Source organism: Athene cunicularia (assembly GCF_003259725.1).
Source record: "Athene cunicularia isolate RWA chromosome 24 unlocalized genomic scaffold, athCun1 chr24_part2, whole genome shotgun sequence".
NCBI classification, from domain to species: domain Eukaryota; kingdom Metazoa; phylum Chordata; class Aves; order Strigiformes; family Strigidae; genus Athene; species Athene cunicularia.
Window position 1 is genome coordinate 48,878 of NW_020799133.1, and position 15,693 is coordinate 64,570.

Below are 15,693 nucleotides of genomic sequence, written 5' to 3' on the forward strand. Positions count from 1 at the left end.
TGCAGGATATCCCCGAACACGAGGCTTCCCCGGCCCGAGTCGCAGACCGCGATGCCCGGGGGCAGCGCAAAGGGCTTCCCACCGCCTCCATCCGGCCCCGGCGGCTCCTTCACCGTCTCCCTGTCAAAAAAGACGAAGCGGCGCCACTGCAGGTACGCCGCCATGTTGGCGCCGCGCCGCGCCCCCGCGCTTCTCACGTGATACGCTTCCCCGCCCCTCTGGTCACGAGGCAGGGCACGTCGCGGCGCGCTCTGTGCTCCGCACTGCGCATGCGCAGGGGGCCCTGGGCTGCTCGTCGCTGTTTGTTGCCGATGCCGCCGCTGGGCCCTGGACAGCGTCTGCCGCTCCGGCCTGGTCACAGCGGTCCGTGGTCGGGGGCGCATCTGTTAGCGTCGTCCTGCTTCCTGCACCTGCCACCCGTCTGTACCTGCCCCGAGTAGGGGACCTTGTCACCAGCCACAAACTTCCACTCACATTCGTTTTTCTGCTGCTGAAACAGCCATTGCTCGCGTGTGCCTTCGGCCAGCAGCCCTTTAGTACCTCCGGGAAACAGTACCCTGAACGGGTCTTGGGGCAAGAATGAGGCTACCCGGGGCTCGGGAGCTTGACCCTTGGAGGGGTTGGGCAGCATAGGCTCATGCCTGCAGCAGGTCAGAGCTTCGTATAGCCAGCTCCACTCAGACTCTCTCGGCTCTGACCCACTATATCCTACAGCCCCTGCTTCTCCCCCACATCAAGAAGTCATCTGCAGGAGGATGTGCTTTGATGCCAGCTTGGTGTCACAGCTGCCTGGCTTTACCAAGGCCCTGTGGCCTAAGAGCAGGATCTGAGTGAGTTCACATGCCTGTTGTCACCTTTACAAGTTCAGCAGAGTATGAGGGAGAAGGGAAGGGAGGGGAGGCGTGTGTCAAAACCCTGTGCTGTAATGTCCAAGGAGCCTGAAGCAGCATTGGCTGCAGGCTCTGCCTCCATCGGGTGCCTGGAAGGGAGATTGCTCCAGCCTGCAGCTAAGCCCACACTACCCCACAGCAGGAAAGGGGAGAGATTTGGAAGAGCGAAAGCTGAAAAACCTGTGGATCAAAATAAAGATGGTGTAAGAGGTGAAGCAAAACTGCACACACAAGCAAAGCAAGATGAGGGAATGCTACAAACGGGGCTCAGGAACACAACACAGCATGCCATCTTCCTGCTGTTGGTCCTGGGGAAGCATCGGCCCCACTCCCACCAGCCTACAAGCAGTCCCACTGCAGGAACTGCCCCTTGCTGTCTGGCAGCAGCGCCAGGCAGGGCTGACACACAAGGGGTCCTGCACAGCCCCAGACCCATCCCAGGAGTGGACTGCAGCAGGAAGGACAGAGGTTCCCAGGCTAGCAGCACCAGTCCTTGCTATGCACCATCAAGCCCTGTTTTCTGTCTCCATTTCTGGCACTATCTGCTGTGCTTCCTCCGCACCATGCCACAGCCAGGGCCAGCTGCAGCCTTCACGGTGATGCTGGTACATCCCCACCCTCCAGTAGCACTGGCTTTTTTTCATGCCCCCCATACTAGGAATAGGGACATGTGAGCTCCTAGTATGGCAGAGCTATCAGTTTACCCTTCTAAACCACATTAGAAGTACTTATTACTTTCATCTGGTCAGATTTCAGGGGCTCACCTCTATGTTTTGGGGTCTGTGGAATTTTCAACTGAGAGCACGTGACAGCATAGTCACCTGAAACAAGTACCCCACACGATTTTTTAAAAGCTGGCAAAAGTTAGTCTCTCACGATTACTCTTTGCAGTCTTCATCCTCGTTTCTTCACTAACCAGTAGAGAAAAATGTCTGGAGTCAGAAATACACCCACATAACCCTGCAGGCTGCCTGAGTGCAGCTACTGTGCATCAGGCTGGCTCCAGCTAAAGAAGCCAACAGATCAAAGAACTCCCAGGATCTGCTGAAACACAAACTCTGCATAAGCAAGTACTGCTGTTTCTGTCAACAATTACCTGTCAGGTTTTCAGACAGCAGCCAGCAAGTTCATTTCAGGAACGTCTTGCCCTGTTCTGTCATAACTTAAACTATTCCAGTGCCTTCGCAGCACTGCCAGCTTAAGGTTCAAGGAGAGCTTTCAATAGGACAACCCTTTCTCCCCACCCTAGGACTTAAAAGTGCTGATGAAAAGCTGCAGTCTTGCCGTTGACACTTGCCACGGACTTTTCATGCTGTACTAAAGCTGTGTGCACAAAAACACCCAAATAGTTTTTGCCTCGATCCACTGTCATTGATGCTCAGCTACTCGGGTTGCAACAGAACTGGCCAGACTGGGAATACACTATTAATGTACATCCTGAAGCGTGGCAGCAGGCAGCCCTTCCTGACCTCCTTGACAGCCTTCCCTCAGACGTAAGAGAAGCAGTGGTGCACCTCTCACAGACACTTCACCCAAGACCACCAGCCGCTCAGGTCAGAGGAGCCCATCACATCCCACGCCCTTTGCTTACCTGTAGAAGAGAAACTCATCCCGCTGTCCTGGCCGTGAACCACCTCACCCAGAGGGTCCCACAGCAACAGGCTCCCCGGAGCACCCGCAGCCAGAGCTCAGGGGTGGCTCTCAATCAAAGACAAGGAGATAGAGCCCCAGCAGAAGCGTGCAGTGCTGCTCCGGCCCGTACAGGAACTCTCCCTGCCCATGCAGTGCCAAACTGGCCCTATAGCTTGCTGCGGGCATCTGACACATGCCAGGTCCTCAATGAAGAGGTCAGGACATGTTTTGCTCGGCGCAGTTCAGAGAGAAAATGAGATTGATCTGGAGTTCCAGGGAGCTTTTATTGAGTTTAATCAACAAAATCAGGATTTTACCATTCATCTTTTTTGCACTTGGAACTCGTGAAGCTCTTCACAAGTCAGTGCTGCAACGCACATACAGCCAGAGAAAACACATTCTCAACAAAATCTGGGCTCCACTGGAGTTTGCCAATTACCAATTAACAGAAAGCCAATTTTCCCCTCCCTCCCCTGAATGTTTTCAAGGACTAGTCCATGTTGTTTGCTGGTTAACAGTAAGAACACCAACCTCTCGACTAGGGACCAGTGAATTATGATATTCCACCTGAATTGGAAAGAATTTCTTTTCTTGAAATAAAAGTTCCAGTTTCTTTCAATAAAGGGAACAGTGACTATTTTCTTCTCCTGACACCCCTTCCCAATAATTATTGGTTAAAATACAGCAAGGCTGTATCTTAATAAACCCATCCCTCCCCCCCACCCCTCCTGACCCTTCCCTAACTTGTCTACAGCAGAATTTAACAATGCTTCCACGTGGGGACGTTTTAGCAACGCAACGGTCAACTGAGCAAAACCCGGAGGATAATCTGCCAAAGCCTCATTTTGAAGAGTGGATGGACAGCCTTTGATCCAGAGACCCCGTTTGTTATGAACAGAAACTGTGATTCACAATAGGTTGACCAGAGGTTCAAAGCAGTAAGAAGACTCCCTTGCTGCCCAACCTTTACCGTGGCGGCCGTACCACTGGAGTTCCTGGGAACAAAAATCACTTTGTCCTCAGAAAGCAGCAGCTGCTCGGCCCCAGCGGCGTTACGGAGTCCAGCAGCAGGACAAGAACAGCCGCAACAGCAGCTCAGGAGACGTGGCACGGCATCTCCGCAACTTCTAGAACAGAAGCTGAGGCAGGACAGACACCTGCTCAGGTTTGTGTCCTATCAGTCATTTGAAAAAAAACCACAAAAACAACTGTGTGAAGCATTTTTAAATTCTCAAAGCAGACACCCTCCCCCATCCCACATAAAAATAAAGAACAAAAGATCAGAATGAGATGATTTGATACCAACACGTACACAACATGAATTCATGTTGAGCTTCCCTGTTCTTACCCATAAAAAAGGTCACCAAAGGCAAAGGAAAGATGCTCCCATCTCATTCTGGAAATTGAAACGTGTATTTGAGACCGACCCACCCCCCTCCCGTTGGGAAAAGCCCTCCAGCGACGGCAGCGCATCCTGACTGTACCCACCCGGAGACCAGCCTACAGCTTCTCTGAAGTAAGCTGGCTGGAGACTTGTGTCACCGCCCTCACAACTACTTCACCCAGCCATGAAGCTCCATTTCATCCGATTCACGGGGTGACACCTTTAGACTTCCGAGGGGAAACACACAGAACACATCAGATTCTCATTCACGTCATCTTTGTCAGAGGCACTACTTGACATAGGGCTCATCACTGAAGGCTCTGACTAATGCACAAATGTAAAGGCTGGTACGTGACCAGCAAAAACAGGAGCTCACAAGGAATCTGAGGAAGCTCAGATTTATAAACGCTCCTTACTCTTGAGCAGGGAAAAAAAACAACAAAAAACCCCACCCCAAAATTAAAATAAAATAAAAAAACAACGAAAAAACAACCCCAAACCAACCCCCAAACCAAAAAACCTAGGATTATCCTAGTCCTTTGGAGCATCTTTCCATTTGCAAGATTGCATTTGTTATCTAGAGATAGCCTACCAGCACCAAGATTAGGCTGCTTCCTTCTTGCCAAGAAGCCTCCTAAAAATGGTGCCCCCGATCGTTTAGGTAAGTGCCAATCCTCAATTAGAGGCCAAGTTTAAAGTAATACTTTCAAAAGTTCTGTGCTTCAAGAGGGACCATCGACGCATGGCACCAGGCTAACCTACCACAAATCCAAGCAGAGCACACACGTCTGACTCGACAATGCTATCCTGTTCTTGTTACATGTGCATGCCCTGGTAAGATACAAAACTTGTATTTACAGTTTTCATGTCTTTGTTGCACTAAAATGATCCCTCTTCTGTCTCTGGAAAATCATAAGCTGGCTGCAGTACAAGAGCAAGATTTTACTTTTGGTCAAAGTTACCACCCCCCAACTCCCGCCCCCCACCCCCAAAAAGCACCCCAAAATTGTTTACATTTAGTACCTGCCAGTCAGACATAAGCTGTGTGGCTCACAGAGTGTCTGTGACCAAGCTCTTGAGTTTGTACTCTAGTGCAGCATTTGCTACAATTATGGAGTCACTGCTGACAAAAGGAAAAAAAAATCCCAAACACAAACCCCTTTCCATCTCAAAGTTATTGTCAGGAGGCACCTGGCTTCTATTTCTGATCCTCAAGGAAATGGATGGGTAAGTCTGCCTTGGAGTTCTGGACAATTGGACTCGGATTTCAGAAAATAATAAGGGTCAACACAGGGAAAAATTAAGACAATTCCTGCCTCAAAGGTAAGCAAGCGTGGTGCGAGTGCAGCATCTGTATACACAAAAAACAACTGAGCAAAAGGGACCACGTTCATCCAGGTGCCTCCTGACAGTGGTGGTGAACAGGCTAAAAGGGAATTTAAAAAGAGTACGGTTTTTGATTTGTCTCACTCCTTTTGCCTGTAGATCAGGCCAAACATCAAGCATGTTGGGAGGGGCACAATTTAAAGCAACACTACTTGACCCAGAAGCGCTTTTCAGAGATATACAATGCAAAATGACAGACAGCAATTCATGCCAAAACAGAGGAGATGGCAGGCAGCTTTCTGCAGCTTCTGACATCAGCAGGGGTGTGCCCTTACCTGCTCACAAGGCTGCAGAGAGGCCACTCTGGGCAGAAAACACGCAACGCTGCAGGAGGAAAATCAATCCCACAAAGCCACAGAACTGTCACTTTAGTCATGCCTATTGCTTTGCTACGGTTTCTCAGGAACCCAAATCCACACCTTATGCACGCCCCGCTCAGCAGCGCTGACTCCCACGGGATTCCCCTCACACCATGGTGGAACACAGGTCACAGCCCGCTTCAGAGCTGGGCAAGTTCCTGGAATTTCTAAGGGGGAAGTCGAAGAGCATCTCCCACCAGGCTGAGCTACAGACTTTGGAGGCCCCGCAGCCCCACCAGCAATCTCTTCCATCGAGTGGCAGAGGACAGCGTTGCTAGCGCCAGAGCAAACCCACCCCACCACAGGACACTTCTGCAGGCCTGCTCTCCATGGATGTCAGAGCGCTTCTCATCCCTTAGTGTTGCAGAAAACTGAGCCCCTCTCATCGTTAGCTGCTCCCATAATCAGTCTAATCCCTTTAACCCCAGAAACCTTCATCACAAAAGAAAAAGTTATATATGAACCCAAACAGAAAAAAAAAAAAAATCATATTTACAAAGTTTGTACAATATACACATCTGATTTTCTATGGGACACACTGCACCAGAGGAAAGAGGGCCATGGCTCTGAAACAAGTCTACATATCAAGTGCTGTAACTACTAATGGAGACTCTTATGGAAACCAGTCTTTAGTGTTCTGCTAGAGCATCGGGCTTTTTTTATGGCTCCTGCAAAGAATGACAGGCTACTCTTTCCCTCTGGAGCTAGGATGCTGCACCTAATCAGCCCAGATTTAAGGTGGTTTCATTTTAAATACAGGTATTTACAGTGTGGGTGAACTGCAGATGCATATCAACTCCTCCAATTCAAACCAAAAAACGTTGAAGAAAAAAGTAGTATTACCAATACATTTCACCTCCCAGCCCTGGGCTTGAGTACTTGGGGAGGAGGAGAGGGGGAAGAGAGGGGAACTTTGACCTGAAACCAAAACCGGCTGTCAATTCCTTGGGCTGTTGGAAAGGTGATATTCTGAATGGTCTCATAGCATAAGGCACTTTGCACGAATAAGTAACAAGCTCTTTAGCTTAAAAACAGATGAGTAACCAGGGAGAAGTTGAAATGCACTCAGTCGATGGTTGAAGAATTTGAAATAGCAGACAAGCTCGTGTTCGTCAAGATTCTTCTCTTTTCAGGGTTTCTCTTCTTCCCTTGCTGCCCCTCCCACCCCAAGAAAAAAAATTTTTAAACCAGCAGTTAGTGCAACTAATGTTCAATCAGCACACAGTGCAAACAAGTGAAAAACAAAAAGACATTCCTCCTTTTATCTTCTTTCTTCCTGACTGCCAAATTTAAAATGAAAAAAAGGCTGAGCTCTTTAGTCTTCATAGTTCCGAAATGAAAAGACGAAGAAAAACCCACAAAGAGAAGGGTATCCCCAAAGAAACAATGTGTCACAGATCTGGATCAAAGGGCTTCACCTTCTGACGTGTGTAATCAAAGCCTAAAAAAAAAAACCAAAACACAAAAACAAAAAAACAACCACAACACCCACTGTTAGATCCATCCTATGCAGAACTGGAACGCAAGTCATGAATCACACTATGTAGCAGCTCTGGAAAAGCAAAGGGCATCTGGGACAGCTCAACCTCAGCCACGTCTTCGCAGGAAGAAGTGCTGCTCCTGCCCTACTCTACCTACGGAGCACGACTACCTACTGGTTTCTCTCCTGCTGGAAGCAGCAAACAGTCCTCAGGCAATGTCACAGCATTCACCTTAAAGCCACCCAAAAGCCATTTCCAAGTTCATCACCTGGGGTTTGGTGTTCTATTTAATCAAACATGGAGAAAGCTCAGCCAGCCAAGCAGAGGCTGCAAATCAGCTTAGCGTGACTGGCCAGGGCTACCCCTGAACAACTTCAAAGGAGGAACATAAGTTCATTTGAATGCTATCTAGCGGTCTGCTTCTATGGCTCCTTGTTGCGTGACATCCGAGAAGAACTTCATCAGCTTTGCTGGGATTCTCCTATTAATGCATGATCTCTGATAGGAGTACACAAAAGAATGACTCCCACCCCCAAACCATATGGTGTCTGATCTTGCAGAATATAGTGCCTTAACTATAACCAGATCCAACATCATCCCGTAGCTGTTTTGTTGGACTGAAATCCAGGGCAAGTTTTCTTCTTAACAGGAAGACTTGACTCAGCAGTTTTTCCTCAGAGAATGATCAGAAAGTCTCTTGCAGTGAAACCTAATTTTCCTTTAAAACTACGTAGACGACCTCGAGTGGCAGCAAAGAGGAATTACAGCTTTGCTACCTGCTGTTTACTTGCAAGAGTTCTCTGAACCAAAGGATGCAGAAGATGCAGCAGCACCTTCAGCCTGAACCTGTTCCTTCTAACTGGGGCAGTGCTTTGGCTCTTCTGGTGGAAACTCTACTCTCCACTCTCTCTAGTTCTCTCCTCACCTTTCTGAGGACCACCTGCCTCTCTGCCCCTCACCAATTTCACACTGCAACTAAGCAGTACGGAAAGAATTCCTTAGGCTGCTAGTAGCCATCCTGGCCACCCCAGACACAGTTCCCTGCTCCCCATTTCCCCCTATTTTTGGTCTCCTTAGCACATGGCCAGCATTTCACCTAAAACCACATTACTCCCCTTCCAGCTTCAGCACATCCACCATGCACAGAATTCCTTGCACTGACAGTATTTCAAACCCTCATTTTCACATTCAGAGTCCCCTCAGCCCATGTGTTTCCCTCTTCCCCTGCAGTAACACTCACACATCAGCTCTGTTTTCCTCAACACAACTTCTCTACTCAGGAAGGCATTTGCATACGCACATGTTTACTGTTTCTCATCTTCTACAGGTTCACTGTGGTATTCTGCCACATACAGGCTCTTGTCAATGTTGCTTGGTATGGGTTTAATTTCAGTTCCCAACTGCTCCTCAATACTTTTCAGGTTGAATCGATCGTCATAGGTGATCAAGTTGATGGCCAGGCCAAGGTGACCAAAGCGACCTTGACAAAAAAAAACACATAAGACAGAACAACTGAACTGAGTAATAGAAGGCTGGTTGAAAAAAATCTGCAGACTGTGGAGTTATTAACATTGCTTTCTTATGATAAAAGCAAATCCGGACCTCGCCACAGGTCTTTGCAGCTTCCACATTGGTTTTCGGTACAGAGTTGTCTGTCACTATAGGAGTAAGAAACCCAGGAGGATCAGAATGCTCTGTCCAAACCTCCTCATTAATTACCAACGAAAAGTCTTCCACTGCTGCATTACGTACATCCAGCCCTTCTCACATAACAGAGTTCTTGAACAAGCCTGAACTACAAAGTTCCTTTGTTTACTGCCTTTCTTAAGTCTGTATTTTCCTGATGTGCAAGCATTAGAAACATACTGTGGAACACAGAGGACACCACAGAAGCTAAGCTTTCAGTATAGAATTTTCCCAAACTATAAACAGGAGCATCAGTAAGTCTCCTGAAATCAAAGCAAAAGATGCTTTTTTTTTTCCTCTTTGTTCAGCTGCTTCAAGGCCAGTTTCAAGAGAACAGACCTTTATTCAGATATTTGTGAGGATAACCATCTGAGATAACTCAAAAGAAATTTGTCAGAAAAATCAAAGCTACCCAAAATAATTCTCAGATACACAAATAAAAAACAGAAGGCAATTCAAGTCTAAGAAACATCACAGTCATCAGGAAAATTATACCTAAAAAGTTTTTCCTCTCACCTGATCTGCCAATACGATGGAGATAAGTCTCTGCCAGCTTTGGGAAATCAAAGTTTATCACCACGTTCACAGCTTGGATATCAATACCTCGGGTAAACAGATCTGAAAAGACAATGCAGAAGAAAGTTAATTTCAATGGGATCAAATGCTGATAGTATTCAGGGTGGAAAGATTAACAATGATTAACACTGGCTTGCGCTAGTTTCCAAATATAAGCTTCCCTGATATCAAAGCCTGTTTACATACAGCTGGTAGAGCAGCTTCTTGCTCTTTATCCATTATAAACATGAGTAATAGGAGAACAATGACCAAAATACCTGATCTGCACATCTATGCTTAAAAAGTAATTATCACAAAGCTAGTTTTTTCCACATTAGGCTACTTCTGAGCAGATGGTCTTATACAAGCATCTCCTCACACACGACTGTGCATCGCCAGTGTCACGACAGACTTGAGATCTGAACTACTTCCCCCAGCTCAGCTATTCTTACTCCACTTCTAGTGACTTTTGTTCAGACAATCCAGACACACGTAGCGATCAGCAAATGCTGCCACGGTACTGCCTGAACAGGCTGTACAATGGAGAACTCAATCACAGGCAGGCCAATCAAAACTATAACAATATTTGGAAAAGATGAGCTATAAACATTTACAGAATTGGCAAAATTTACTCGGGTGATCCTAGCCACAGTTGTAATGACATTTTGAGAAGCTTACAGCCCGACAACTCAGAGGGCTCACATCCAAGAAAACATAACTAGCGCAGAAAACACCATCACAGTAAAATGATTTGTTAGCAAGTTGCACCTGCGCAGTTTTTCATAAAAATCTATGTGCCTAAAGCAGTGCTGCACCCTGCTACGTGCAGGCTTGACAAAGGCATCTTGCCAAAACATGTGGGTTTGTTTTATCACAAATCGAACCATCTGTTATACCCAGGCTAATGGCTAACCTGCTTTCTACCACAACCTTTAGAAACATGAAAATGCTTCGCAACTCTTACCAGTGCAAACAAGATTGCGGCATAAGCCATTTCGGAAATCGTGGAACACACGATTGCGGTGCTCCTGGAAAAACATAAACAAAGCAAAAGAAAACAAAAAAAAAAAGACCTTTGGCTTTCAGTATTATTCAAGTTACAAACACCAAACTTCAAGCACATGAATTCCTCCCCCTCGTCACTGGAGAACAGCCCGAGTCAAAGCCACTAGTACACACTTTGGAGTACTTCTTACCTGTATATTCTCAAGAACTCAGAGGGACACTTGGTACCACTTTTAGACAACGACACTTAACTGACTGTTTTCAAGCCTCCTACAGTTGCATCAAAGCCATCTCAGAACAGGAGTATCTTAAGTTACAATTCCATTAAATACTCATCAAAGAAGTTAAACTGATATTTTTACTATCACCTTCCCCCAGCCCCCTGCCAAATTCAACACATGTTTTATTCACTCCTTTAAAAACTGAAGTCAGCAGTAACTTCATTTTCCACTATGGATTATTTTTCACTGCTGATTCAGAATTAGGGGTGGGACAAGTCAATTGTCTGCAAAGACTGTGCTCTCACAAGTCACTTTGGGTCACATAAAAATTAACACCACTGTTAAGGAGTGAAATTAACAGCGGGGAAAAAACAAATTGAAGGCTGCCACACAAAAATACCTGCGTTTTGCCAGAAAGATCATCTACTGACTGATCAAAAACACAGGAAAAATCAGACTCCATGGAACCCATGCAGGCACCTCTCTGTTCTCAACACTGACATCACTTCCATTTCTGCTTAATTCATTGCTGGTTTGCATATGGCCCAGCAAACCTTGACGTTACCCATCAGTTCCATGAACTGCAAGCTGGGTCTCCTCTAGGATTTTTGTTTTAATTTATTCTAACTTCCATATAAAATTTAAAGAACATTTCACAGTACTACTGTTTTACACACGTCACTTCAACCTTCTGACATCTTCTAGTACGCTTGCTGAAATCAAGGAAATTAGGAGTATGAAGCTCAAGGACATCTAGGCCAACATACAATTAACAGAAACCTCTGAACCATCAAAGCTGTGCTGGCATTTCTCATCACCTACACTCAGGCCATGGGTGCTCAGTCCCCATGCGCTGATTGTAGCTTTTGCCAAGAGGTTTGATCAAAGACACCTCCCTGACTTCTCAGATTCTCCTGCTGTCAAGATTTACTGTTTGCAAAGCCATGCAGGGCACCCAATTGTTTTTTTGTTGGTATTTTTTATGAATTGGGCTTGTTTACATCCATGCCAGTTACCCTGCATGGCCTATCATGGCTCCCCATGCTGGCAAGAGCAAGGCAGCAGCACTAAGAACCGTGCCTTCTGGCTGCAGTCCATGCTTACTCTGGACTAATTAACCTGGCCTGAAGTACTCTTAAATACAAACTGACCAGCCACCAAGTAGTCTGGAAAGACATTCGGGGTCTGGGGGGAAGGCTAGGATGGGGGACAGACTGAAAAACAAACTGACAGAAAAGAAATACCTTTCTGTTTTCAAAGAACATGCAAATTTAAAGCAAGAACGAGACTTAATTCAGCGATGAAGTAACACCTGGGGCAGTATGGAATAAACCGCTGTAGACTTCATACTCACCTGCCTCATTTTAGCATGGATATAGAAGCAGGAATAGCCCAGCTGGGAGATCTTTTTGGCTAGCAATTCAACCCGTTGAGAGGAGTTGCAGAAAATGATCGACTGGTTAATCTGGAGCTGAACATATAAGTAGCATGCTCAGTAAATGCAGCTTTTTACTAGAAAATGACCTATGTTTAAATCCCTTCCAGAAAGAAAGCAAAGCAGGTATGCTGCTGGTAATTTACACAGTATGTATTTTTGTACAAAAGGGTAAAAAATTAACAAAGTTCTAGAACACAGAGGTGCAGGACAAGCAGCACACACTTCTAGCTTTAGCTAAATAGCATATCTGGACAAGGAGAAAGCCTCATTAAGCTGTCTTTGCTGCCCTCGGTCTTATTCTTGGTCACGAAAGGAAAAAAGCCTCTGAAGCTCCTGACCCAGCCCCACCGCTTACCCTAGAGAACAGCGTATTGAGGCAGTGTACTTTCTGACGTTCAGTTACATAGGCGTAGTACTGGGTAACTCCCTTCAAGGTCAGCTCCTCCATCAGATTAATCTCGTAGGGTTTCTGCAAATGGGAATTCTGAAAAATAAAGAGAACTATAAATAGGCACATCTACATGCAAAACAACGTTAAGTACTTCCCCCTATCCAGCCCATTTAACTTCCTCCATGAAAAGGATGCGCTACCTAGCCACTCGCTCTTCACACCACACACAAAACAGACAGGGTGGGTAAAATTTCACAAGGGGTTACTTATAAATCCAGTGCGACCATGCAGGCCAACAGGAGCAGCCTCTGGAAACAGATCAGCATAGATGAATGGCACATCACTATGTACAAAGTGGAAAACGGTACCTTAGAGGCAAGAACTGTGCGTACTTGGCTTTCCCATTAATGCCAGTGTGGCTCAAAAATTATTTTCAAACTTCTGTCCTAGATTTAGGCTGCATTAAAAAAACGAGTAATAACAGCAACACACCACTCCTTCACACACTTCACATGCAGCATCGCTACCACCACACATATACGAATCCATCTGCACTCACCATGAACTTCTGTACGCTCAAAGGGAAAGTGGCTGAGTAGAGCAAAATCTGTCTGTTTTTAGGTAGCGTGAGAATAATGTCTTCCATTATTTGAACAAAATCTTGAGACAGCAACTTATCTGCCTGTAACAACAGAAGTAATAAAGAGTAAGTTAAATGAATGTGGCAAGATTTCAGTCTTCCGGTAGTACCACATTGAGAAAAATAAAAAAAACAAACAAACCTCCCCAAACAAGAGATCAGGATCATTCTATTCTCCCCACCCTTACGACAGGACTGACCCCTCTGGAGCAAACATCATGCTCCAAAGGATGTGTGATTTAGCTGCTGGAGACAGGATTCATCACTAAAAGGAAGTTTATCCGCTCCTGTTTTTCAGCACTTTGATTTACCAGAATCACATTCAGGAAAAATGAATGGAATCTAAATTGAAACCACTTACCAGGGTTCCTATCAAGAATCATCCAAGAGCTTTCACACAACTATTTTTTCAGCTCAGAAGCACATACAGTAGTGGATGTTCATAAATCAGTTCTATACACAATCATGTGGTGAGCACAGCTCGCTCATTATAAACTCAAACCCAATTAAATGCATTCCTTCATTTCAGAAGACACTGTTAATCTATTCCTCAAGAATAGCAAAGATGACAGGAAAGACAAAATTTTCCTGGGTTGTTTTCTTAAAAGATTTGCTTGCCGAAAAATTCTGCTGCCAAAATACCTTCTCAAAAATACTGAGAAATGGATGAGCTATAACCTTATATAGTGTCTCTAAGCACAGTTTGATTTGTTGGCATGTCTAACGAGGAGACTCGCTGAGACACATCGCAGCTTTAGCTTGGCATTAAAGTCCCAGAATGTTTAACATGAGCAACTTGCCTCATCCAATACTATCATCTGGACATGCTCAACTTTTGCTACTCCTTTCTTGATGAGATCGAGAATTCTCCCAGGGGTAGCTATCACCACATGCACTGTAAGGTTAAAAGAACAAAAAAGTTGGTTAAGGCAACTAGAACAACGCTTCCGGCATTCAGGGTCACATTTCACATGAACAGTTTGAGAGAATAACAACAGTATACAAACAGTGAACGAGACATATTGTAGCCTGTTCTGTAACAGGCAAACAATAACACTGAGTAGAACTTCCACTGCCACACTGTAAAAGCCACCAATAAACAACAACTGTAGTGTAGCAGAAGTGCTCCGACCTGTATCATCAAGCCTCATTATGTCATCTCGCAAATTGGTTCCTCCGGTCGTTGCCATCACTTTGGCACCTCCCATGTGTTTGCTCACTTGGATACAGATTTGACTGACCTGCAGGGCTAGTTCACGGGTGGGAACAATCACCATTGCTGGAAGAGAAAAGGGTCAGCCTCAGTTACCAGGAACACACTGTAAAGGAAACACACCCTTTAGGAAAGCTACATTTCTACAGTTTGGGAGTTCCACTCTGGATACCCTGAAGACAACCTAAAACTACTTATAATCAAGGCAAATTCCAAGCAAGTGTTCTCCATCCCTTGCCATTCCCTCCACATGAGTTCCCCAGACAGCACACTTGCTTGTTACTCCAAATCCACTTTACAGGGCAAGATGGTAAAGGCCAGAAGACGGCTTCCATTTCAAGCTTTTGAAAGCAATCGCAGGATTTTACAATCTCGCCTCCCCTCCATCAATCCCCATTAACTTTCTTTGACAGTACAAGCAGATAACCCACGCTGCTCAATTTCACTGCCCAGTTTTAGATTCAAGTCTGCTACGTAGCGACAAATACCATTACCCAGCTGCAGCTAAGTGAGATGCATCTCAACTGACCTTGTATATTGTCCTTCTTTAAGTCTAGCCGTTCAAGTAAAGGAATGAGGTAGGCTCCACTCTTGCCTGTTCCATTTTTCGCTCTAGCCAAGATATCCCTACCAGATAAAGCAATGGGGATGCTCTCCTCCTGAAAGGCAACGACAGCGCATGAGCAACCATAGGCCATGCTCACTATAGAGGCTGGCCAAGTTTAACTCTCCTCACTAACAGTATCCTGTGAAATATGATTGTTTCATGAACAGAATATCCTGCAGACTCACAGCAGGAAGGAGTGAAACCTCCTATCAGTAAAGAGTTCCCCAACAAAGCAACAGCTCCACTCCCCATATCCCACTTAGAAGTCCTTCTCTTGTCTGGTCATAAGAAAACCAGGGATCAGGTACTGCAGGAATAGTAAACCCACAGCAACATATGAGGAAAAAAGTGCAAAATTAGGGAACAAAAGAGAAGAGACAATGCCAGTCACTAGCAAACTCCTCCTATGGAAAAAGATACCCACCCCTATCTTCACATCAGAACAACCTCAGCCCACATAATTCAAACCTGCATGCTCCTGTGATAACTTCTCACAAAAGTAGCAGGCTTTCCTTTTGAAACTACAGCCATTCAAACACAGGCCCCAGGCGTTTTTCACTTTACTGTCTTTGACAGCAACATCTAAGGAACCCTCAGCCTTCTGGAAAGGTGGCATGTTTCAAATCTATTTTAAAGCAGAAAAACTACCTAAAAGCCATTGCTTTCTCCTGCCTTAAGGACATAAAGCGGCAGAGCTGTGTCAAGGATAATCCTCCAAAGAGCAATTAGACAGTTCAATCCCCATGCTCCCCTGAAGTTTACAGATTAACAGTTCTTAACAGAACGAGCCTTGAAAGTAAGAGCA

General features: G+C 45.6%; 2 protein-coding genes across 4 annotated transcripts in view; both read right to left on the reverse strand.

Annotated features, from left to right (window-relative positions):
- Positions 1–244, reverse strand: part of VPS11 (VPS11, CORVET/HOPS core subunit) — a 9,582-nt gene extending 9,338 nt beyond the window's left edge. For both annotated transcript variants that reach the window (XM_026863871.1, XM_026863870.1), the window contains exon 1: positions 11–244. In XM_026863871.1, the coding sequence (XP_026719672.1) occupies positions 11–164 (154 nt within the window). In that variant the 5' untranslated portion in view covers positions 165–244. The remainder of the gene's footprint in view (positions 1–10) is intronic.
- A 2,543-nt stretch (positions 245–2,787) lies between these two features.
- DDX6 (DEAD-box helicase 6) overlaps positions 2,788–15,693 on the reverse strand; it is a 31,593-nt gene continuing 18,687 nt past the window's right edge. For both annotated transcript variants that reach the window (XM_026863863.1, XM_026863864.1), the window contains exons 5-14: positions 14,811–14,940; positions 14,201–14,347; positions 13,869–13,963; positions 12,988–13,110; positions 12,393–12,521; positions 11,954–12,070; positions 10,338–10,401; positions 9,335–9,436; positions 8,433–8,612; positions 2,788–7,092 (exon numbers count right to left, since the gene is read on the reverse strand). In XM_026863863.1, coding sequence (XP_026719664.1) covers positions 8,437–8,612; positions 9,335–9,436; positions 10,338–10,401; positions 11,954–12,070; positions 12,393–12,521; positions 12,988–13,110; positions 13,869–13,963; positions 14,201–14,347; positions 14,811–14,940 — 1,083 coding nt within the window. In that variant the 3' untranslated portion in view covers positions 2,788–7,092; positions 8,433–8,436. The remainder of the gene's footprint in view (positions 7,093–8,432; positions 8,613–9,334; positions 9,437–10,337; positions 10,402–11,953; positions 12,071–12,392; positions 12,522–12,987; positions 13,111–13,868; positions 13,964–14,200; positions 14,348–14,810; positions 14,941–15,693) is intronic.